This window comes from Watersipora subatra, chromosome 3, assembly GCF_963576615.1.
Source record: "Watersipora subatra chromosome 3, tzWatSuba1.1, whole genome shotgun sequence".
Classification (NCBI taxonomy): domain Eukaryota; kingdom Metazoa; phylum Bryozoa; class Gymnolaemata; order Cheilostomatida; family Watersiporidae; genus Watersipora; species Watersipora subatra.
The window spans coordinates 20295049-20318629 of NC_088710.1; the positions used below are offsets into that span (position 1 = coordinate 20295049).

The following is a 23581-nucleotide window of genomic DNA, read 5'->3' on the forward strand; positions in this document are numbered from 1 at the left end:
CGTAATTTACACAGCCATAGACCTATTAACTATGCTACGTATAGTTAATAGGTCTATGGTCACAGCTCTGGAAGCAGCCAAGGGGACCGCTGTACACTCCTGAAATTCTCACAACATTGGGAAGACAATTTCGTATTCGTTGAGCTAAACGGCCTTTTAATTTTCTCGACAAGTGCCGAAAAATCAAACGGCGATAATGCAGTACGCGAATGCGAATTAAAGCGAACATTCAACGAGACTTTCAATAGTAAAGTCTATTACTATTTTGACAACCAACGCCTGAGATGAGCAATTAGCAGGTTGAACTAGTCTTGAATGGCTGTAGTCGGGTGTACCTAGTGTTTCACTGCTGTCGCGCAACGGCTCTCAATTCTACTAGGTTCCGGACTCGAACTCTTGAGGTTTGACTGCTTAGCGCTACTATAAAAAATGCATAAACATTAATGCGAGGTACGTGTGTGTGTGGAAATTGAACTTGTTTTATTTTTACGTTTGATTTAAATCAATGTAAGATTATATTAATATATATGTAAATGCTCACACGAGCGCGTAGATGAAGTTGCTTCTTGTATGTAAAAAATTAATAAGTTGATCTGTTACCGTATATGCATTTAGTATAGTTGTTTTTTTTATGAAATTCTTACTATCTAGACATAAAAATGTTCATAATGTGCAATTATGACATTCTTATAACGTTTGTTGGTTATTGTGCCCTATTGAATATTCTTGCTTTTGCAATCGACCTCAATAAAACCATGCTAAACAGAAGCTGTAGCTAACGACGTAATTGCTATCGTTTTTATGCTCGAATCCTTACGTTCGGCTCAGTACGATTCGTGGTAGTTTCAATGCTTGATATGTGATTTTGTTGTACAACTGTTGCCTCATGAGATATAACGTCTAAGCTAGTGAATGTTTTTTGTAGGCAGATTACATTACTTATAATAAACGTAAGTTTTGCTGACAGTTCAGCACAATGCCAAGCAGCAGATCTTGTATGAAAGATGAAAGAGTGACAGCATGCATCAAGTCACGAAACCCTCTGGGAGTAATTGTGCTGGCACTTGTTCTCTTCTCAAGTGCTTTCTTCTTTACAGCCTACTACATCTATAATATAAATGTTAACAAGCCGACAACTCAACCTTTCTCTCAGGTAAGTAAGCAGTATAATATTGGTAAGCTATTTTAAGTAGTGATCATTGTGGATGCAATAGATATGTCCTTCATGCTATTCTACTTGCATGGGATCATGAAACTTCTCATGTGCGACACGACTGCTGAAGCTGTCATCATTCGCACGAAATCATGTGCAGTCATTCTAAGCAATTGGCAAAGTACGAGTGCCTTTTAATGAATGAGATGAATTTGTTTATAAAAAGAGTTCATTATTAATTCAATGTAAATAGAAGCTTAAAATTTTCTCAAGTGTCAACATAATCTCCATGCAGTGACACACTTTTGCCATTCCATAGAAGTACCACTTATGAATGCTTTCAGTATAGAAATCCGTAGATTGACATTTTAAAAAGTTACTCGTTGCAATCTTAATCTCGTCACCGCTGTCAAAGTGGGTTTCTCTCAAAATCTCCTCAACAGGCCCAAACAGGTAGAAGTCAGAAGGTGCAAGATCAGGACTGTAGAGAGGTTGTAATGACAATTCCCAATGAAGTTGGTGTTCCGTTGACACAACTCAACCCTCTTGGGTCAGCTGGTTGGAAAGTCAGCGACAGCTGACTTTAGATTAAACCAAGTCCTAATAAATAAGTTCTGGGCTGTACCAACTGAGACATCAAATTTTTTTGCAATATTTTCCAATGTTACCCTGCTCTCAAACTGAACAATCTTATCAACTGCTTCAATCATGTTAGAGGTTCTCACATCAGCGGGTCTACCTGATCGCTGTTTGTTATCTATGCTTGTCCTGCCTCTGCTAAACATTATTGCCGATTTGTAGCCATTTTTCTGTCTAAAACTGTCTTCTGCATAAACATTCACCGTTCACCGCATACATCGGCTACCAGACTTTGGATGAATGATCTCTGTTCAACTCTAGCACATAAGGTCCAGGTCGACCATTTTGGTAAACCTCAACAAAAGGATCACATGACTGCTTAATCTCCAAGAAAATTTGTGTGCCATTGGTAGAGATTGTATGTACTTTAAAAAAATTAGCCTATTCATAATAGAAATCTTTTTATAAATGAATTCACCTTATTAATTGAATGGCTCTCATATATAGGATAAGTTTTGTAATATAAAAGTTAGTACAGGATTTCAGAAGGCTTGATTATTTTGCATTTTATTCTGTTAGTTACGACTAACACGCATTCTCTATTTATTAATAACATATATGAAAAGATCTAAAACACTCAACTTCAGATTTTTATAACTTCATATCTTATCAAAAAAGACACATGGCGGAGATGTCTGTCTAGCAGTTTGAGGTCAGTTGTAGTACACTTGTCAGTTGTCACAAATGACGATGCTATGCAGGTTCTTCCTTGTTCACCTCATTGCTTCAATCCAATTCCATATTGACGAGGTACGCTTGAGGGGTGGCTACATGACAGCCCAGACAGCATTAAGCATACAGAGAGCAGACTAAGCTTCCAAAGAGTTGCTCCATACTATTTATGGAATCACCTTGCACTATTGTCTCCCAATTTCATTTTTAATGTTCAGTCATGATTGAATGAACCTGATGGGAGTGAATCCTGCAAATATCAAACATTCAGCTCATTCAAAGGCTTGGCTGTGCATGAGTGAATAAACTTTGACTGCTCAATTCTGTTTAGTTTTGAGTCTTTTGGCTCCGACTACACTGTCTCGTGTTTAGAATTATGGCAAAAGCTTCACTTCGGCTGTTGTGTGTCCAATTTTCGAGTGCTTTAAACTATTGCGATGCCGCCGGCAACTACCGGCGGTACCCGGCGCATACGTTCCCATTTCATCGCTAATAGCCTGCGGTGTGTCGCCGGTGCTTTGCGACGTATATGGGAACCAGGCTTAATGGCCCTTAATGCAAAACTTTTTCCTGACCCTAGTAATAACACCGAATTTCAATTTATGTTCTATATACATTTCAGCACAGTCAAGCCTCTGCCTAAAAACTTAAAACCAGTTGGTTGAAATCTTCTAATAAAAATGCACTTAGTTTGTTCCGTAGCAAAAAAATCTATGGCAACTCTTCAAGTAAAACCAAATTCATTCTGCGAAACTAAATAAAAAATTAAAGTAAAAAACTAAATTGACAAAATACTAATACATAAAAAAGGAAGTATTTATCGTTGCTTTACCTTAGAGAAACACAAGTGTAGCCTATTCTACATGTAGGCTTAAAGATGAAGATGGTGATAGAGATGGGCTACATGACTTACTTTAATTTATACTGGTTGAGGTTTTAGGCTAATCTTGCATACTATTAAACTTCTAATTGGACGCGATGGCGCTCTATTTTTCAACCCGTCTTTAGTGGCGATTAATTAGAGGTGGCGTTCAAATAGAAGCTGGCGGTGTATTTTTCAAATGGCTCATCAGAATTTCGGGAAGATAAATTCAGCCCTATTACGGGCGAAGCGAATGTCGCCTATATTTGGCCCTCTCTTTCCGGTGGACCGATATTAAACCTTTTGGAAGTAATAAATCTGCTAATTTACTTCCAACTTGTCAAAGATCTCTAAATAAAATATGCATTGGGAAGCCGAGAGATATCTCTACCAGTTGTTATCTATTGCTTGCAATTAATCTGTGATGATATTATAGCCTGTGCCTTGCTTTGCAATTAGTTAAAGCTTTCAATTTTTCACTTCATTTTAAATTTGAAGGCATATTCTTATTTTATATCGATATTTAACAATGTTGAATAAAAGCTTGTTGCACTCATTAAGATGTTTGCTACAATTTACAGCCAAAACTAGTTTTTTATGTGCAACAGAAAAGGAGTTATGAACGTCAATCCATTGTAAGCCGGGTTAAGATAACCGCAAGGTTATTATTAAATAATATGCTATGAATCTGTAAATTTTACAAGTTTTCACAAAAAAATGAAAAGCTTTGGAATTGGACAACGAGAGAATTAATTATTGATATAAACAATTCATTATTAATACGATTTTGTGGACACTTTTCTACTGATCAATTGATATTATAGGCTCGTAAAGATCAAATAATGTCAAAGTGGCAGTCAAATAGAGGTGGCATTCAATTAGAGTGTGGCGCTCTATTTTTCCACTTTTTTTCTCAAGGTGGCGGTCAGTTGGAGGTGGTGTTCAAATAGAGGCGGCATTCAATTAGAGGTTTTACGGTATATACTTTTATTATAGTTATATTTTATTTTATTAGCCTCTTCACTTCTATTTATAAAACTGCAATGTTGTGAGAAACTTCAAGTCAAATCTTGAAAATTACTGGAGGTGTTCATTCAAATATTTGCTCACATTTACAGTATATGTTGAAAAGTTTGTATGTGGAGGTGATTATAAGTAGGAGTTGGATTGTATCATTCTTTTCCTCATCAGGCGTTGATTCTCTCCTTTTGTGATACAATTGGTGTACGAATGCTAGAACCCTTTCAGTACTAAGCGTGTGGCGTTATGCAGTTGCCAGTGAAAACTGTTATGAGGTCATACATCAGTATGTATGACCTCATAACATACATACATCAGTATGTATGATCTCATAGCAGTTTTAGTAAAAGAAACCTGGAAAAAGGAAAATCATCACTTGTGTCTTATTGGAGTTGTCATCTCACTTTGTCTTTTGCACAGGGTCTCAGTTCATTTATGGTTGATTTGAGTGCCCACAACTGGTGCCCAAATGTGAGCATTGGCCAGGAGGAGTTATCTCTACCTAATGACACGTACACAACAACACAATCGCTCTCTAAACTGTAAGTTCGCATGCTTAAAGTGAAAAGTAGAAACCATATCATTGCTGCAAAGAGACTCAGTTTGTCCACCAAAATGCACTGGTCTGACCTTGTATACGGTCTCTCGCTCTTTTGCAGTTCATCCTTTGCAGCTTCAGTAATTCGTAGGTAAAAATATTCACTAAAATTATGTTAACAAAATGTATTAAAATGAAGAAAACAAAATATGTAAAATGCGTAAACCTCTCTCATGCTCTGAACCAGTGGTATCCCTCCACGAGCATCATTGTGCAGGCAGCCGTCTCAATTCAATATTTTCTGTTAAGTTTTCTGAAGTTTAGATGGGCGTGTGACACCCTTTATTGTGTTTCTTAAATGCCCTCGATTCTCAGAATTGTTCATTGAACGTAATTAAAAAAGATAATGCTTACAATTAATGAAAAAATGAATTTATTAATTTCTATTTTGTGGATCATCTCTTGTTGCTGGAAGCGCTGGTCCTGATTAACCGCGAAATGTAAGAGACTTCTGTATTCAGTATAATCTTGTGGAAGAACTAAAAGTAAAATGGTCTGCGTTTGTGAACAAAAACCACCGTAGATCTTCATGGATAAAGACACACTTGTCAACCTAAAATTATGTTTTAAAGTTTGATATGCGGCTTACAAACACAGTCTAAAAACTATACCTGTAAATGATATACAGTGGAACCTCGGTTTTCGAATGACTCGCAGTTCGAACAAATCGGAGTCCGAACAAAAAATTCGAAAAATTCTTGCTTCGTAGTTCGAACAAAAATCGGAGTTCGAACGCCGGTACGACGCGTGAGTGCGTACGTGATGGTGGGATTCTGAGCGGCGTACGGGTGTAGATCGCTCTCTCCGTGACCAACTGTTGTCGCATGCGGACGTGCTGCGTTTTTCTCTCGCGTTTTATATAGGTGTATGAAGTGTTTTAGCCCCTAGTCATGCCTCCAAAGAAAGTCAGTGCAAGCAGCAAAGCTGCTACAAGTGAAAAAAGAAAAGTGGTGCGTACAACTATTGCATTTAAGAAAGAAATAATAGCAAAATATGAAGGCACCCCCACCACCCCGATAAAGCTGCAGCCACCAGAGTCATCAATGACTTTAACGACACTATCATGAACCACTTCCGAAAAGTGATAAAAAGAAGGCAGAAGCAAGTGTCATTGGATAGATATTTTAAGAGAAAAGAACATCCTGTAGCCGAGTAAAAAATCCTATTCATAATTCTTTTCTTTATCCTTTTTTTTATTTTTACACGTTCATGTTAGCGTAATCTTTTGTATGGAAGATTACGATAATGCGAACGTACGATTAGCCTGGGTTACATTTATGTTTATGTTATTTGTGTCTTTGCCATTTTGCTTAACATTTTCTGAGATACACATTGCTTTTTATGTGTTGGTCAGCATTTTAATGTGCAATTTCATGCATAAAATAATGTATAAAGTACTAAAAAGGTAAACATTCAGGGTGTTGGAATGGATTAAAACGATTTACATTATTTGTAATGGGAAAAATGATTTCGGTGTTCGAACAAATCGCTTTTTGAACAGGGTTTTGGAACAGATTATGGTCGAGAACTGAGGTTTTACTGTACCTGACCTATTATACCTGATAAACTTGATGTTACAAATAATAAAAAGGCATAGATATAACTATATAAAAGAATTACGTAAAATATTCATAAATTTAAATAAAAATTTTTATAATAATTTTTAGTAAAATTTGAATTAAGTGTGCAAATGCTAAAAATAATTTATTCAACAAAAATACTGGGAAATATCCAGTACTTGTGCTCATGTAATGAGGTCATAAGTCGTGGTCACTATCACACGACATCTCCAGTACTCGATTTCATTCGTTGGGTTACTTTTTGTCGATGCCAAAAAATGAGGCAGCAAGGCGGTTGGTAGCATAGATCTATTAACTATAGTTAATAAGTAGTTGGTAATATGGTTGGTAGTTTCTAAAGCTACGTTTCAAACATTAAATTTAAACGCGGTGTCATATTTTGTCCTTCTCGGGGTCATGGGACAAAATGTGCTCACTGATTTAGTACTGGTTTACTCTAGAAGAACTTGCTGAAGGTGTAACCCACTCTTAAGGTGAGAACACTCTTTAGTCGATTGCCACCTTATCAGCCATCGCCCGCGTGTGATGATCGACCATTTCACCATTGTATATCGAAGTCAATATACAATGAAACTCAGATAACTGAAACTTCACGGGACCGAGCGAAAGTGTTAGAGTTATCAGAGCGTTCAAGTTATCAGAGCACTGTCACAGTGCATGTATTTATCAGTAGATACATGTACATATACAAACAATATATAAATCAAAAGCATAGATAGCTTGTTGCAAGCTAAAGGGCCTCTCGTGTAAAGTTTTAGAAAGTATAGATATTTTATTCATCACATAAAATTTGTTTGTTGTTTTAGGTGATGCAACTGCCAAGACGTTTTCAGGTTAAAATTGGCAAAACTTGATCGCGGTTAAAACGCTCAGAAAAAAGACTTTTTTTTCGATTGAGCGTTTTAACCAAGATCAATTTTGCCGATTTTACTTTAAATTTATCCGAAGGTTACCTCGCTTTTCCTTGCTTTCGGAGGGCCATAGCAAAGCGGATGTTTGGTAAAATTTGATTTTGTGCAAACCTTTAGAAAAGTCGTTAACAGAATTTTTTTGCCGATGGTAGTAATAAATGACGCCTAAGAACTACCAAAAGTTGATGTTTATCTATATGGCTTGGAATAAAGTGATATTCTAAAGCAATAACAACCGTCTCGGTAGCCGTTAGGCAAAAAACTGTTTGAGTTAATGATGTTGAGGTCGAGTTATCTAAAGCAATTTATCATTGCGTGGGAACGGACCACACAAATCCGTTTGAGCTAACCATTTGTTCGAGCTATCCGAGGGCGAGTTATCCGAGTTTGCCTGTATATGGTATGTGTGTTTTATCTAGTGTAATATTGAAATCTGCGTGCCAAGGTGTTTATGCTAATGTGTGATACAATGTTCTGTAGCTCCTCAGCCTGCCTCCAGGTGGTTACCATCATATCTGGGGAACATTACCCAGCATTCAAGAATTCCTCCCTTTACCAAGTGACTCTCTCCAGGTCACGCATCTTTCATGAAGGTTTGTATTACCTACATTATCTCTCTTTTTCAACTCTTTGTAGGTTGCTAAGTGATTCCTTGTCTTTAAAGGAAGTAGTCCATAGGCCAGGGGTCGGCAACCTGCGTCTCCTGAGCCGCATGCGCCTCTTTTATCCCCTCGCTACGGCTTCCTCTGACTTTGGATTTTTTTCCTTTTCACCATATGCTAAGTAATTCATAAAACTATAGAAGTTTTATCACTAAATTTTGTAAGATAATTTAAAAAAATGTAATTATAGTGATAAATCAAACATTGTCGCTTGTTATGCGTCATTATTTACGTCCTATTATTATTAGTACCTTATCACATGATTGTCACGTGGCTTTAACTTTAACATAAAAGTACAGGAAAACGTACTACCGGATTATCGCAGAGGGCCAGATAGGAAATACCTTTTAATATTATGTCAACAGATGGGTTAAACAATTATAAATCTAGTAAGGCTGGCCAGCCACTTAGGACCGCAATATCGTCAACAACATTACTGACAAACAACAACACTAATACAAGTAGTACACCTTATAACAATTTATGCGCCAATAAAACAGCCAAAGCTATTTTGTTGCTGTTTCCAAAGATCCAATTTTGTTTCCTCAGCAGTTTCATCATTATACATGCCACACCATTTTGGTTTATGGTGTAAACATGGTATAGAAGCATTAAAAGCTAAACAAAAAGTTACATGTAGTATTTATTTATTTATAATTAAAAATATCAAAGGGGGTTTGTGGCTCCCACTGCGTTCTTTCCTGCGGAAAATGAGTCCAAATGGCTCTTTGAGTGGAAAAGGTTGCCTTAGGCTATAGTTCGCACACCTTTTCAGGAAGCTTGAGGCAGAGGGCAAACATTTGTTAAAAATGCTGCTTGAAAAAACTGATCAAAAAATATTTTAAAGTTCAATTAAACATTTAAACAGTATTATATATGCAATGTTAATTCATGAAGCATGATGGGGGTCTTTTGCGATTTTACTACCATTCTCGATGATCACACCTATAAGTTATTTGGGACAAATTAATGGTTTTTTTGTTTCGCTAGTTTACTAGGCTACTTAATGTTTTATAAAATTGGTAATTTTAACAATTCTATCTCGTATAACAACGGAAATGATTATAATTAATGATAATCATATACGTCGTTAGTGGAAACCCAAATCACATGTTTGAGCTTTACTGACACCCTAGGGGTTGAGATAAAAATTAGAGTTGCCCCGATTTCAATATCGGAATCGGTATCGGTGCCGATATGGGTGTTAAGTATCTGAATCGGTATCGGCCGATATTTTCTTAAAAAATCGGAAACTTCAGATACTTTTTGCAGATCAACTATTTAGCCGAAAACCGTATTTTAGCCTGCTGCACTAATCAAAAATCATCAGCTGCAAGTTCCTTACTTTCACCTAATGAATTCCAAGCCTGTCATACTATCTATTTCATGTCTATAGCCTGATAAACGTCAACACAGCCGAGGAATCTTTTGGCTTTAGACAGGACGTAATCAACAAGTGCAGTATTTCCCAATTACAGCGATATGATTTATTGCAGCCAATCACGAACAAGAGACCCATGATGGAAACAAGAATGCGTGCGTGCGGTGTAACATTTCTATGTACTAGCATTACGAAAGTAATTTGAGCAGTCAATGCATAAAGTTATTTACGTATCTCTCTTGATCCTGATGATATGATGTATCGTTTGCATCGCATAAAATAACCTGAGTGGCTTATCGGTATTTAGCCTGTCCTCCATCATCTGTTGCAAGTGAATCCTTCTTCAGTACGACTGGCTACATCGCTAGTGATGGAAGATAAGGACGTCTCACTGAGATAATTGAATCACTAACGGTAATTTAGATAAACGTTTATTTGCTCTAAACTTGTACCGGTGCATCAGTTCGTTCAGCAGTAGAAGACAGACTTCATTATCACAGAGAAAGATGTACCGCTAACAGTAATTACCATTATTAATAGCAGATTACAAGAAACATGGACTGTTTTGTTACTAGATGCACTGTATGTCAGTATGTGAATTTAATATACATGTATATCTTTTTCCATGAATACAAACAAATAAATGCATCAATATTTATATTTTCTTTGCATTAAATTTATATTTGCATAATAAAATTAATGATTATCTATGCAACACAAAAGATCTAAATCGGTATCTGAATCGGATTATTTTTCTATAAGAATCGGTATATCGGATCGGTATCTGAATCGGCTGGTGAAGTTAGAATCGGGGCATCTCTAATAAAAATGATCAACAATTTGCTTGACCATTTTCTTCAATTACAATTGTCTCAGAGCATTGTAATGGAGGATTTTGGGGAAAAGATTTACCTTCTTCAAGTTGCCACATGAGTTCTCGCGATGAGCTTAGTTTAAGATTGTGTTAAACCATAACTGTCACGAACAACTTTCATTGTATTTACTAGGTAAATCAGACACGCTGATTCCGATTTTGTACTCAAAATAAAGATTAGTCCACTAACTTTCAGAGTAATGAAGGCTTTTTTACAGCGTTTTAATATCGACTTGAAAACAACACGATCGGCACAACAAGATCCGCCCATAAATACGTGACGTAACCTAGCTTTTTAGGAAAGAAATTACGTAGGGATGTTTAGACCGATTTAGAATAATAGAGATGGGTGTTTTAAAATGCATTAATATCTAAATTCAGCCTTAAAAATAATGTCTTTTCTGTTAGGTAGATAAGCTATTTAGCATAATTATTTAAAAAAGCGCGATAACAACGCTAGCTTGTGATAAAACCGCGCTTTTTGAGCTCATTTTTCTCGGCGTTCAGCCCATTTAAACATCATGTAACAAGCTACGAGCAATTTTAAATAATTTATTTACTTTTCATAAAAAACTAAAATTATTTTACAGGCTGAATTTAGATAATAATGGGTTTTAAGACACCCATCTCTATTATTCTAAATCAGACTAAACATTCCTAACTTCTGTTCCTGAAAAAAGCTAGGTTTCGTCACATATTTATGGGCGGAGCATGTAATGCCGATTGTGTTGTTTTCGAAACGGATATTGAAACGCTTTAAAAAAGCCTAAATTACTTTAAAGGTTAGTGGACCAATCTTTATTTTGAGTACAAAACCGGAATCAGCGTGGCTGATTTATCTAGAATATACGATAAAAGTTGTACGTGACAGTTATAGTTTAATTTTCATACTTCTTAATTTTTATCCAAAGTCACATTCCATTTATGGAAGTTTTGGAATTACATGACAAATAGAATAAAGCTGTTCGACTCTCTGCGACCTGTATCATCTCCAGACACTTTCTGACTCTCGACAACCTGTATCATATTTAGGCACTGTTTGTCTCTCTGCAACCTGTGTCATATCTAGGCCTGTTTGTCTCTCTGCAACCTGTGTCATCTTTAGGTACTGTTTGTCTCTCTGCAACCTGTGTCATCTCTAGGTACTGTTTGTCTCTACAACCTGTGTCATATCTAGGCCTGTTTGTCTCTCTGCAACCTGTGTCATATCTAGGCCTGTTTGTCTCTCTGCAACCTGTGTCATATCTAGGCCTGCTTGTCTCTCTGCAACCTGTGTCATCTTTAGACACTGTTTGACTCTCTACAACCTGTGTCATATCTAGGCCTGTTTGTCTCTCTACAACCTGTGTCATATCTAGGCCTGTTTGTCTCTCTGCAACCTGTGTCATCTTTAGGCACTGTTTGACTCTCTACAACCTGTGTCATATCTAGGCCTGTTTGTCTCTCTACAACCTGTGTCATATCTAGGCCTGTTTGTTTCTCTGCAACCTGTGTCATCTTTAGGCACTGTTTGACTCTCTACAACCTGTGGGGGTCCTCCCATGTTTTGTAACGATTCTGACGACCCGACGACAGGGGTATTTAAAAAGTGACAGACGAGACGACCATTTATCAATGTAGGTGACGATGATTGTGTAAGTAGGATTACTAAAGGTACGGCTACACGTAACGAATTTTTCGTTGGTACTGAGTTCTGGCCGAAATCACGAAAAACGCATAATTAATCGGTCGAAATTCACAGAATTCTTTGAGCTGTGCATGCCCACCGAGTTCGTCGACGAAACGCTTTTAACAGATTAAACAAATTATTAGCGAGCACGACTCTAGCAGCTTTAGCAATTAGTATAGTCCAAGAAATGTATCGCGACACACAATAAAAATACGAAAGCAATTCAACATAGAACACACGATGTAACTGTTTAAGTTGCGCTATTGTTGGTAAGCGAGCACGACTCTAGCAAATTTTAAAATTCATGTAGTCCGAGAACATAATTCGACACGCAAGAAAAATATTACGGAAATTCACCATAGTAAATACGATGCAACCGACTTGATTGCGCTAAAGATGGCAACATTTTCTACCCCAAAACTTTTGCTGCTAAAAAGGAACTATAACTAAAAAATAAACAATTTGTAACTATAGCATCCAAACAATAAATACATACAATAACGCAATCTAAGCAGTTGCATCGTGTGTACTATGTTGAATTGCACTTATACTTTTATTGTGTGTCATTATACGTTTCTTGGACTATACTAATTGCAAAAGCTGCTGGAATCGTGCTCGCTAGCACGATTCTAGCAGCGCAGAATAATTCTGTGTGTTTCAATCATTTCGTGATTTCGGTTAGAACCAACGAAAAATTTGTTACGTGTAGCCGTACCTTTACTAACTTATTATTTGTCCATAAATCAACGCGTTCAACCGAAACTTCACTAGTTTTGGTTTGAAGCATCTGGCCCAGCATTTATAGACTGCCAGGTAATTAAAGTAAACAGCAATGAAATGCCACGACATTGACAGCAAATCCGTTTTCAAGTCTGTGACTGACAGTGGTTATTAAAGACAATCTCGGTCTATTTTCAGTACAAGAAATGTAGCCCTAAAAGCTTGAGATGGCTGTCACTCTTCGCGGAGTAATCAGCAACGCTCCGAAACATTACTAATAAGTTTGTGAAGGTCGCTGGTTGAGCCATGCTTTTGGTTAGCAGAAGTTCAAACTGAGCAAGTTTCAGGTTTTTAACGCAACCCAGTGCCACCAGAATGGATATTTGTATTAAAATAACAAATGTGAAGAAAGAGGTTGTTTTGGTTACCAACTTGAAAAAGGTGACAGTGATTTTAAAAGTGACGACAGTGATTTTAAAAGTGACGACAGTGATTTTAAAAGTGACTATTCTGACGACAACTTTGTGTGGTAGGACCCCCACCTGTGTCATATCTAGGCCTGTTTGTCTCTCTGCAACCTGTGTCATCTCTAGGTACTGTTTGTCTCTCTGCAACCTGTGTCATCTCTAGGTACTGTTTGTCTCTCTACAACCTGTGTCATATCTAGACACTTTCTGACTCTTTGCAACCTGTGTCATCTCCAGGCGTTATTTGACTCTCTGTAACCTATATCATATCTAGGCCTGTTTCACTCTCCATAACCTGTATCATATCTAGGCACTGTTAGACTCTCTGTAACCTGTGTCAAATCTAGACACTTTCTGACTCTTTGCAACCTGTGTCATCTCCAGGCGCTATTTGACTCTCTGTAACCTATATCATATCTAGGCCTGTTTTACTTTCCATAACCTATATCATATCTAGGCACTGTTTGACTCTCTGCAACCTTCGTCATCTCGCGCCATCTCATTTATGGCCAAACAATAGATGCGCCAACATAGCTAGAGGCTTTTATATTTGTTCATTAAGTTTTTATCGAAAAATTGGTCACTGTTGAAACTAACATTCTAATAAAATATCTAATACAAAGCGCAAAAATACCATTTCATTATTTCAACACATACATGTAAATACAAAAATTCGCTATTTAAAGTCTGTTGGAAAAATTTTACAATAAATTCTAAACCACTAGTTTTAAGTCAAATCAAGCACTGTTTGTGTTTTGCCATTTTATTATATATTTATTACTTTAGTAGACAATGTATAAACCAGTATAAAAGATTATTATATGTATGATTATTGGCTCAAACTGCAAGAAGTTTAAGCCTGGTATTCAAATTTTTAGTGAAGTTTCGACAATTAAAATCATAGAGAAAGAATATAGAGAAGTATGAGCACGAAGGAATTAAGGAAACGGCTAAAAACTTGAGCTATCATAAACAACTGTAGCTATGAAAAATTCTAAATTGAGCAAGTTTGTTATTTATGGATTTGTTTGCCTTCGAGTTTCATGAGAATATAACTCTTGCAAACTGTGTGATTACCAACCACTGCACGGCATATATCTTATGATATTAGCACTTAATGGCAGTCATTGAACTGTTAGAATTGTACCATACAGGAACTGACTTGTCAGATGAGTTGGCAAAAGTGCAGCTAACCTACTTCATTCAGCATAATTTATCAACCTCAACCCGAAGCTCACGTGATGTGCTCGTTCCGACGTATGTTAACATCTCTAGCCTGCACCAACTTCCCAAGTACATCAGGTTTGTATTTGCTAAAACTGCATTTTCCGTTAGTCTACTTTTTTGTATGGTGTTTTCTGGTTTGTCGCACCCTCCTACATTTGCTGGGCCATATTTGCTGCAGTCATTATTAAGGCCGTGTAACTGTGGCAAGTTTACACATTTTGCACAAGTGGTTACGGTGCAAACCCTACTTCAAACAATAAATCACCAGTCAGCACGCTAGCATATGAGCAGTAGTATAGGTGAATGGCAAGGTAAGTTTATAATAGTTTAACATACCGGTATGTAAACTAAGTGACTTTCTACTCAACATTTTTTGAGATAGCTTAAGATTCATCATGAAAGTAATCCTGGAATTAAGGGTGCACTGTCATTCCACCTTTCAAACGCGCATCCTTAAGAAACTTGTCTATTATGTGCCAATGCCTGTGCAATAATAGCTTAAGTCAGCAATCTTCAATATTTGTCCTCGTGTCGTTTTTGTCATATTTGCTTCTATGTAGCTACAACAGCAGATGCAAAATCTTTTCTAACTGCACAGAAATACGAAAAACCACCAGAACTGTAAATTTGTAATTGGTTTAGTGTGAAACCAGGCGCGAAAAAGTTATTACTGTAGTGGATGTTTTTGTTGTCACACTTTCAACTGCACAATCAGGTCACAGGGTTCATTGGTTCACACAGAGTTTTGTTGTTGCAGAGATGCATCAACATGTCAATTTTCACCAAACGTTCGCTTAAGTATGGTGCAAGCAACTTCCTGTCATTCCACCAGCCCCCACTTTCACATTGACCAGAAGTGGGAACACAATCTCGATATATTTGTGTCAGTGGTGAGTCTACACAGAGCATAGCAACTTGAACTTCTGCCATCTTGTCACGAGCTAACATACAGGCCTATTTTTAATGTTACTATACTGACTTTGCTATGATGAATGAGGCTCTGCGGGTTGGTTGGACCAATATTGGGGTATCATAAACATAGAACTGACATTGGGCAAATGAGTTTGTATTTAATATAACCAGACCACCCAGGTTGATGTTCTCCCACTAAAATGGCAGTAGAGCAATATAGATAGAGGATATGAAGTAGTACCATTTTCCCTTTCTCAGCTACCTAAAAGTTGGGTTGCAATTTTTCAAAAAAACTGGGAAAAATTAGCGCATAAAAATTCTTTCTTTTGCTATCGAATAAAATAGCTTTAATCTTTTACATCATGGCGGACTCACTTTTTATTACATACACAGAATTCATGATTTAAGCTAAATTTTTGAGTTGCTCTCTTTTCCAAATAATTTAGCTGTATAAACTTGTGTCATTGAATTTCAAACAAACAGATGGCAAAGTTCTGTCATATGGCTTATTTGTAGCACCACCATTTCATCAATTAAGATTAAAAACTGCATTTTATATCAGTTGAAATATCAATGACTTTATTTTATAACAGTTGAAGATTTAAGTAAAGATTCTAGTGCAGTGCACAGGAATCAAAATGAGCAATTTTTAAAACTTTCCCATGTTACTTTCTCTCGCCAGGATTTTATTGGAAGTTCATTTTCCCAGTGGTACTTAACACTCCAGGAAATATTTATCAATCCTGCCTGAAAGTAAGTGAAACTTTAATTGACAGGAAACCAGAATATAACTTTTTTCACTAAAATATAATCATGTCCTTACCTGGTTATTTTCAACAATTCATCAGAGGTTTCTTAAGAAAGTACATCATAATTGTGCAGTAATTTTTTTGTAATGAGCAATAAGGGCTACCGGGAATGGCTCAAAGCTCTTAACAGCCAGAGGTTGGTCTGGCCAATAATAGACTCATTTAATAATACATTATATAATGTTATCAATCACTATGTGCTCTAACACTACAAGTGTTTTACAGGATGAAGGGCGAATCAACATTCATCTTATGTATACAAGCTACTTTCTCCTCATATCAGCCATCTCACTTATAGCTTACAATATGATTCGTAATCGTAACACCCTGAAGAACAGCAACAAAAATAAGGTGAGTATTCCTGTTTGGTGTGAGCGGCATTCAGCCCATTCGTGAACACTTCACTATTAATTGGAAGTCATATTCACTGACTATTTTGTCACATGAGACTGAGTTGCTCTGATTGTTTCTTTTTCAGCTGCCGCAGAAGATGCCCATAGTTGTCTATTGATGAAACGAGGAAAGTTGTGAGAAGAATGTTTGTTTTCATTATTTTCTGTATGCAAAAAAATCGTACAATAAATGTCAAAGGGTTGTCAACCTACTTGTATGTGGGCATGCCATAAGGCCTTACAATAAATGTTGTTGTGAGGAGAGACATAATCATAGAAAAAGTTTTCTTAGAGTACTGTTGTAAAATATTCCTGGGGTCGAGTATGAAGGTTGTATCATGGTTCCATGCATCACAGCAAATGTGGTTGGTCTACCCTCCCTCCCCTAAAGTGGCACATTCATCTTGCAGTCTGTGTAAAGCTTCACTTGGTCACTATCCAATAACATCTGAGCGCAGTGAAGTATCTACAATCATGTATCATTACTGTAAGTTTGAAATAACCCAGAGACAAGGCGTGAGCTTATCTGGCAGCAGTGAGAAGCTTACCTGTCCTTTATCCAGTTGATTCTTCCCGCAAGGGTTTTCTGTTAGCAAGACCACTTTTGTCTTCCCAGCTGCAGCAAATACATGCTTACATGCTGGACCTGAAGGTGAACTCGGTGTGAAGGACGGTCTTAGGGTGAGCGTAGCGCGATTTAGCTCGGCTAGATTGTGTTGTGCAGTCAGCTCTTCCTTTTCCTTATAGACCGTTAGAGGTTGAGAGACCTTGAATAATTCTGTTATCTGTAAAGTGAACCCGAATGAATAGGATGTGAAGTGTTAATATGGGAGCATTTAGCCACCACCAAAGTCTTGAAGTACTCACTACTGATAACAACAAGTAACCAGCGAGCTAGAATCAGCTCAGCTGCTGTACTGATAGCTATTGTGATATCTGTCCAGTCAAACGTCTACGCCTAAACTCGCTAATTTTCAAACACGATGAAGTATTTGAGCAAATGTTTCACTTTACACCCCGTGTAATTTCCAACATATAAAGACAAGTAGCTCATACCAATACCTAATTGCACATGTTGCACACGAAATGTTCTACTTGTTCTGATACAGCTCATGCCAAAGACTTTGTTGGCGTACATCTTTGCTGTAAAAGCTAAAGGTTCTGTCAGTTTTTTTTACTTTAGTAAAACCAGCTGCAAAATAAAATGCTTTCGCAGTTTGACCAAAACGCAGACCCCATTCTCTAATATGAAAATATCATTATCAGAAATATCTGAGGCTCGATGTTAAAGAATTTTACTAGCAAAATACGTTTAAGTCGCTGTTTGCAATTTTTTCATCCATCACGAACCAAAACTAAAAAAATTGGAAACCTCGATATTATGCTGTGAATTCTTAGTAATGAGAAAGCTAACTGGTTTTTTTATTGGGAAAATAATAATTTAATATCCTAAACTTCGTGCAGCAAAATTTTGAGTGTATCTATAAACTCTGTGATCAGTGATACGTGGTTTTGTATAGGTACTAAAGCAAGCCGTTATAAAGGCCTTCTGTAGCACAGAGTTTAGACATGAAACAGAACATCATCAAAATTAACTTCGCACACAGAGATGTTTACAATGACAGGCATTTAAAAAACCTAATAGTGATTTTATTAAGTCAAAGCTATCTTAGCCCGTGTCTAACCCGTCATCAAGCCTACCATCTGACAGAGGCGTCCATAAGTGATGAGTTTGCCAGATCCGACAACGGATTCGAGTATAACTGTGCCAGTTTGACTGCCATCGGTTACGTTGCAGTACAGGAACCCCGCATCTTTACTGGATTGGAGTGCAGCGAACACTGTAGCATCTGTGCTTCCTCGGGCAGCAATGGTCAGCTTCAACTTATAACCTTTCACCTACAAAGCAGTGGAGAACTGAGTAGAGGAACAGTCTCTAAGGTCCGAATACAAAGAGTTAAAGATGAGGCGATGTCACTAATTCTCAGCTTAGCTGTACATGTTTAGCAAATGTATTTGTAGCTTTATTGTTCACCTTTTCTTGTTTGTGATAATTTTATTGAGTATGGCTAAAGTTTTGTGTTGTTTGTGAACATGTAGCATGGTTTGCCGTGACTACTGCATAGTATATTTGATTATGCTCTCTACAATCATCACGCATTTCTCATGATGAATATTCTAGAAGTTTTGTTTGTGGATATAAGCAGGCAAGGCTCAGCAGAAGAAATCAATCCTATTTCAAAAGTTAATCAATCAGGTTACTTAATATTTTGCTGAGACACTACACATAAATTGTAAATAAACTTATCTATACTCCAACGACAGATCGACCTTGTTTCTACTATCGACCTGGTGACAGATGGTTATTCCATGAACCAAACATGCCTGCTCACAATAATGCGTGTTAATAAAGACAAAAAATGTGTGATTTGCTGACCTCTCCTTCCTTGCATATGATGACCTGTGAAGGATTCGTTGGAGCACTAGTGGTAAGAGGCTGCTTGACTGCTAACTGTATCATCTCCTGATTATCCTCTATAACCTTGCACAGCTCCTTGCCCGCCTCGTAGTGTATAGTAATTTCATCATTTGGTTGAAGCCCAGCCTACAAGCAGCGAGGATTATAGATCAGCTGCAAGGTCAGCGGCTGCTCACAAGTTACCCAGTGGGTAACAAGAATGAATAAAACTCTGAATAATTTCACGCAACTGTCAAATTTGCGCAGCACCTTTGGATATGGAGCAGAGTGTCGATTTAAGACCAGGTACAAGCCTGCCAATCAACGTAAGGTCAAACAGATACGAAGACGAAATTATCCTCAAACTTCCGGCTGACAAATAAGACACAAATGCTAAAGTGACCAGATTCCAACTGATACCTCTTTTCGAAGCTTCTGGATACGATTGGTCACTTCTCTAGCGAGCCCTTCACTCTCCGCTTCCTGATCGACTGTGCAGTCGAGGAGGATGAGTGCCTGCCAGTCCGAGTTGGCTTCATAGTTGGAGCCAGAGTTTTCAACCACAAGTTTGATACGGACTTCAGAGATATCAACCCGCTCCCCACAAATCTCCGCATAGCCTGGGAGTACAATAACTGCATGCAAGACAAGGTAATAATATAAGAGGTGTTGTACGCATGTGCGCTATGAAATACAGTAATCTCTCACATTTCGTGACTATCGAGACCAGCACCCTACGGCGATAAGTGAAAACCCACGAAATAAAAACTAATAAACCCATATCTAATAAAGTCACTTTTCATTAATCGTAAGCATTTTTCTATTTCACAGACAATCTAGGTTCAACAGACAATTTTGAAGGTCGTGGACATTTAAGAAACACGATAAAGGGTGTCACGAGCACACTGCACCTGCACACTTTGCAAAGGAAACAGCAAACTGCGACGGCTTTTATCGTAATGATGGTGGAAGGATTTCACTGGGTCAGAATGTGAAAGATATTACGATATTATATATTTTACTTTCTTTATTTTCATACATTTGTAAATTTTAAACGAATATTTTTTACGCTGAATTACTCAAGCCACGTAAGATAAACCTTAGAGATTACTGCATACTATAGATAAAAAACAGTTGAAAATAGAAAACTGTCAGACGCATTGCACCTTTACCATTTATTTCTTGAAATTCAGTGTGCTTGAGGGACTTTGTGAAAGAAAATGCATACATTGAAAAAGCATAACAGGATGCAAAAAGCAACATTTTTATCATTTGTGTGCAATAATAAAAATGCAGCTTACTTGTCAGCAATCATGGCGACAGGTGTCATCGAGGATATGTTAAATTTATACAGAAAAGGCAACTATAGAAATGCAAAGGATGTGCTACAGATGGCTTACCCTAAACATATACTAAAGCACTAGCTCACGAGGCTTATGTGAATAAAACAATAGACAATTTCGAGGGTTAAGGGCATTTAAGAAACACAACCTCAATGTCGATGCAAATGCCAATGTAAATTAGCATCATTGTGCTTGAATGGAATTAGCGTAGAAGAAAATCACAGGAAACAGAACTCCTCAATGATGAAAAAAACACAGAAGAATGAGAGAAATGACTAACTATACTCTACTACTAGACACTACTAGACACTAGTAGGTGTCAACCATACCCTCCTTCTGGATATTAGCGATTTCTGCGTTGCTCATTCCAGCAATCTTTTTGCATATCTCTTTGCTGGCTTGCTTCAGTCTGATGCCAAGAGCTTTCGAGTCCCCAGCTGCCTCCATCTTTACTTGGTAAGCAGCTCTGTCAGTAGTGGTGGTCAGAGTCTTCACATTCAATTCCTGACAGGCATGGCCAAAAATGAGGAATAAGTTTGTTATTTTGGCACAAATTAATATTTGCAGCCAAGGTAAATTAACATTACTGTGCGAGAATGGAAAGAGTATTTGCCAACAGTACTGTTACTCTACACACTTATTGTGTACAGTGACAATTAGTAGACACTGTCGAACAAGATCAAGGAGTTTCCTTGAGAAGGTTACACTTTTTATCACTACTTCTACTGCCACGTGTGGAAGACAAACTTATACAACTGATGGAGACACGAAAATCTCTCAAATCAAAGACCACTCGGCAACTAAGTTTACTCAAGCAAGCTATCACTGACCAATCAACTACCACTGACCAGAAGCAGATCACTGACCAATCAACTACCACTACCCTGAAGCGGATCACTGACCAATCAACTACCACTGCCCTGAAGCGGATCACTGACCAATCAACTACCACTGCCCTGAAGCAGATCGCTGACCAATCAACTACCACTGCCCTGAAGCGGATCACTGACCAATCAACTACCACTGCCCTGAAGCAGATCACTGACCAATCAACTACTACTGCCCTGAAGCAGATCACTGACCAATCAACTACCACTGCCCTGAAGCAGATCACTGACCAATCAACTACCACTGCCCTTAACCAGATCACTGACCAATCAACTACCACTGCCCTGAAGCAGATCACTGACCAATTAACTACCACTGCCCTGAAGCGGATCACTGACCAATCAACTACCACTGCCCTGAAGCAGATCACTGACCAATCAACTACCACTGCCCTGAAGCGGATCACTGACCAATCAACTACCACTGCCCTGAAGCGGATCACTGACCAATCAACTACCACTGCCCTGAAGCAGATCACTGACCAATCAACTACCACTGCCCTGAAGCGGATCACTGACCAATCAACTACCACTGCCCTGAAGCAGATCACTGACCAATCAACTACCACTGCCCTTAAGCAGATCACTGACCAATCAACTACCACTGCCCTGAAGCGGATCACTGACCAATCAACTACCACTGCCCTGAAGCAGATCACTGACCAATCAACTACCACTGCCCTGAAGCGGATCACTGACCAATCAACTACCACTGCCCTGAAGCAGATCACTGACCAATCAACTACCACTGCCCTTAAGCAGATCACTGACCAATCAACTACCACTGCCCTGAAGCAGATCACTGACCAATCAACTACCACTGCCCTGAAGCAGATCACTGACCAATCAACTACCACTGCCCTTAAGCAGATCACTGACCAATCAACTACCACTGCCCTGAAGCGGATCACTGACCAATCAACTACCACTGCCCTGAAGCAGATCACTGACCAATCAACTACCACTGCCCTGAAGCGGATCACTGACCAATCAACTACCACTGCCCTGAAGCAGATCACTGACCAATCAACTACCACTGCCCTGAAGCGGATCACTGACCAATCAACTACCACTGCCCTGAAGCAGATCATCAACACACGTAGTAGTGGATCTCGATCTTGATCAATTCACCAATGTATATTATGATTGCTTAGAGGCGTTAGAGGATGCATCTGACTGCAGTGTCGAGCTTGAACATTATATAAAAGTGAATAGTATGACTTGGGACTTCAATGATGAACTTGCACAAAATTTTAGTAGATTTTATCAGAAATTATTGGTATTTTTCTATCATTTGCAACTGTTGTTCATGTTTGAGGTGAACTGACTGCCAAGATGTTTCAAGATTAAAATCAGCAAAACTTGATCGTGGTTAAAGCACTCAGATTCAAGCGAAAGTGCGATTACGACATCTATAGTTCCAAAGAGACCGACAGAATAGAGACGCGTAATGCTGCAACTTGAATGCAATAGCCGATATCAACTATAGCAACAATAGCAACAGAAATAGCAATGTCATTTCGTGCGTATTTTTCTTCTGAGCATTTGAATTGTGTTGAAGTTTTATCGATTTTAATCTTGAAACATTCTGAGAGTCAGATCACCTCAAACACCAAAAACATTTGCAAATAATACAAAAATACCGAAACTTTTCGATAAAATCTACTAAAACTTAGTACAAGGTCATCTTTGATGCTGCCAATTTGGAGATGGCTACGGTGTGCGAAATGTATCTTGACTTTAGATCTGCCAAACAGCATGCAGAAATGTAGTCTTTTTTATCAATTTTTCACTACAAATTCAGCTGATCAGCTGCTCAGCCAAATCTGAACTGAAAGATTTCATGAATGACAAGAGTAGCTCTCTGTCTAGCGTAGATGTCGTAGCTCAAGATGGCAGGTGCATCAGTGACAAAGTAATTTTAAAAGATCGAAAAATCAGTGCAGTAAATCATAGATACGAAGTGAGTTTCATAGTAACAAACAGAAGTTTAGAAGCTGCATCACTACGTTAGCTAACGTGAAACCACTCATGTCGGAGACTCAAGAACCTGCTATTCAAGGCACATTATCCTCGCTTTCTCATATTATAATAATACACTAACAGATACACTACCTCCAAAATATATGACCTCAGTGAGTCCACGTCTTTTAGGAACTGCTCGTCATCGTTGACAACCACCACTTCTTTTAGAGGGTACTGAATAAGACAAACGACATTATTGTGGACACTGGCACAACTGAGGTACATACGAGTGTGAATTCAATTACTTCCTTCTTTCAGAATATATGAGGGTGAATATGACAAAGAATAGTACCGAAGGTTTCCCTTGTAAGATCGTGAAG

At 38.0% G+C, this 23581-nt stretch overlaps 2 protein-coding genes across 2 annotated transcripts in view; one reads left to right on the forward strand and one right to left on the reverse strand.

Moving 5' to 3' along the window:
- The first annotated feature begins 381 nt into the window (after window positions 1–381).
- On the forward strand, window positions 382–16760 carry LOC137391810 (uncharacterized). The gene is made up of 8 exons (XM_068078343.1): window positions 382–450; window positions 926–1153; window positions 4767–4888; window positions 7916–8028; window positions 14363–14510; window positions 15193–15325; window positions 16382–16507; window positions 16635–16760. The coding sequence occupies exons 2-8, from the start codon at window positions 977–979 to the stop codon at window positions 16665–16667; spliced, it is 852 nt and encodes a 283-aa protein (XP_067934444.1). The 5' UTR covers window positions 382–450; window positions 926–976; the 3' UTR covers window positions 16668–16760.
- Window positions 16761–16874: 114 nt separating this feature from the next.
- LOC137391809 (isoleucine--tRNA ligase, cytoplasmic-like) overlaps window positions 16875–23581 on the reverse strand; it is a 32259-nt gene continuing 25552 nt past the window's right edge. The window contains exons 17-23 of the mRNA XM_068078342.1: window positions 23352–23435; window positions 20679–20853; window positions 19427–19626; window positions 18986–19153; window positions 18250–18447; window positions 17097–17333; window positions 16875–17014 (exon numbers count right to left, since the gene is read on the reverse strand). Of these exons, the coding sequence (XP_067934443.1) occupies window positions 16934–17014; window positions 17097–17333; window positions 18250–18447; window positions 18986–19153; window positions 19427–19626; window positions 20679–20853; window positions 23352–23435 (1143 nt within the window). The 3' untranslated portion in view covers window positions 16875–16933. The remainder of the gene's footprint in view (window positions 17015–17096; window positions 17334–18249; window positions 18448–18985; window positions 19154–19426; window positions 19627–20678; window positions 20854–23351; window positions 23436–23581) is intronic.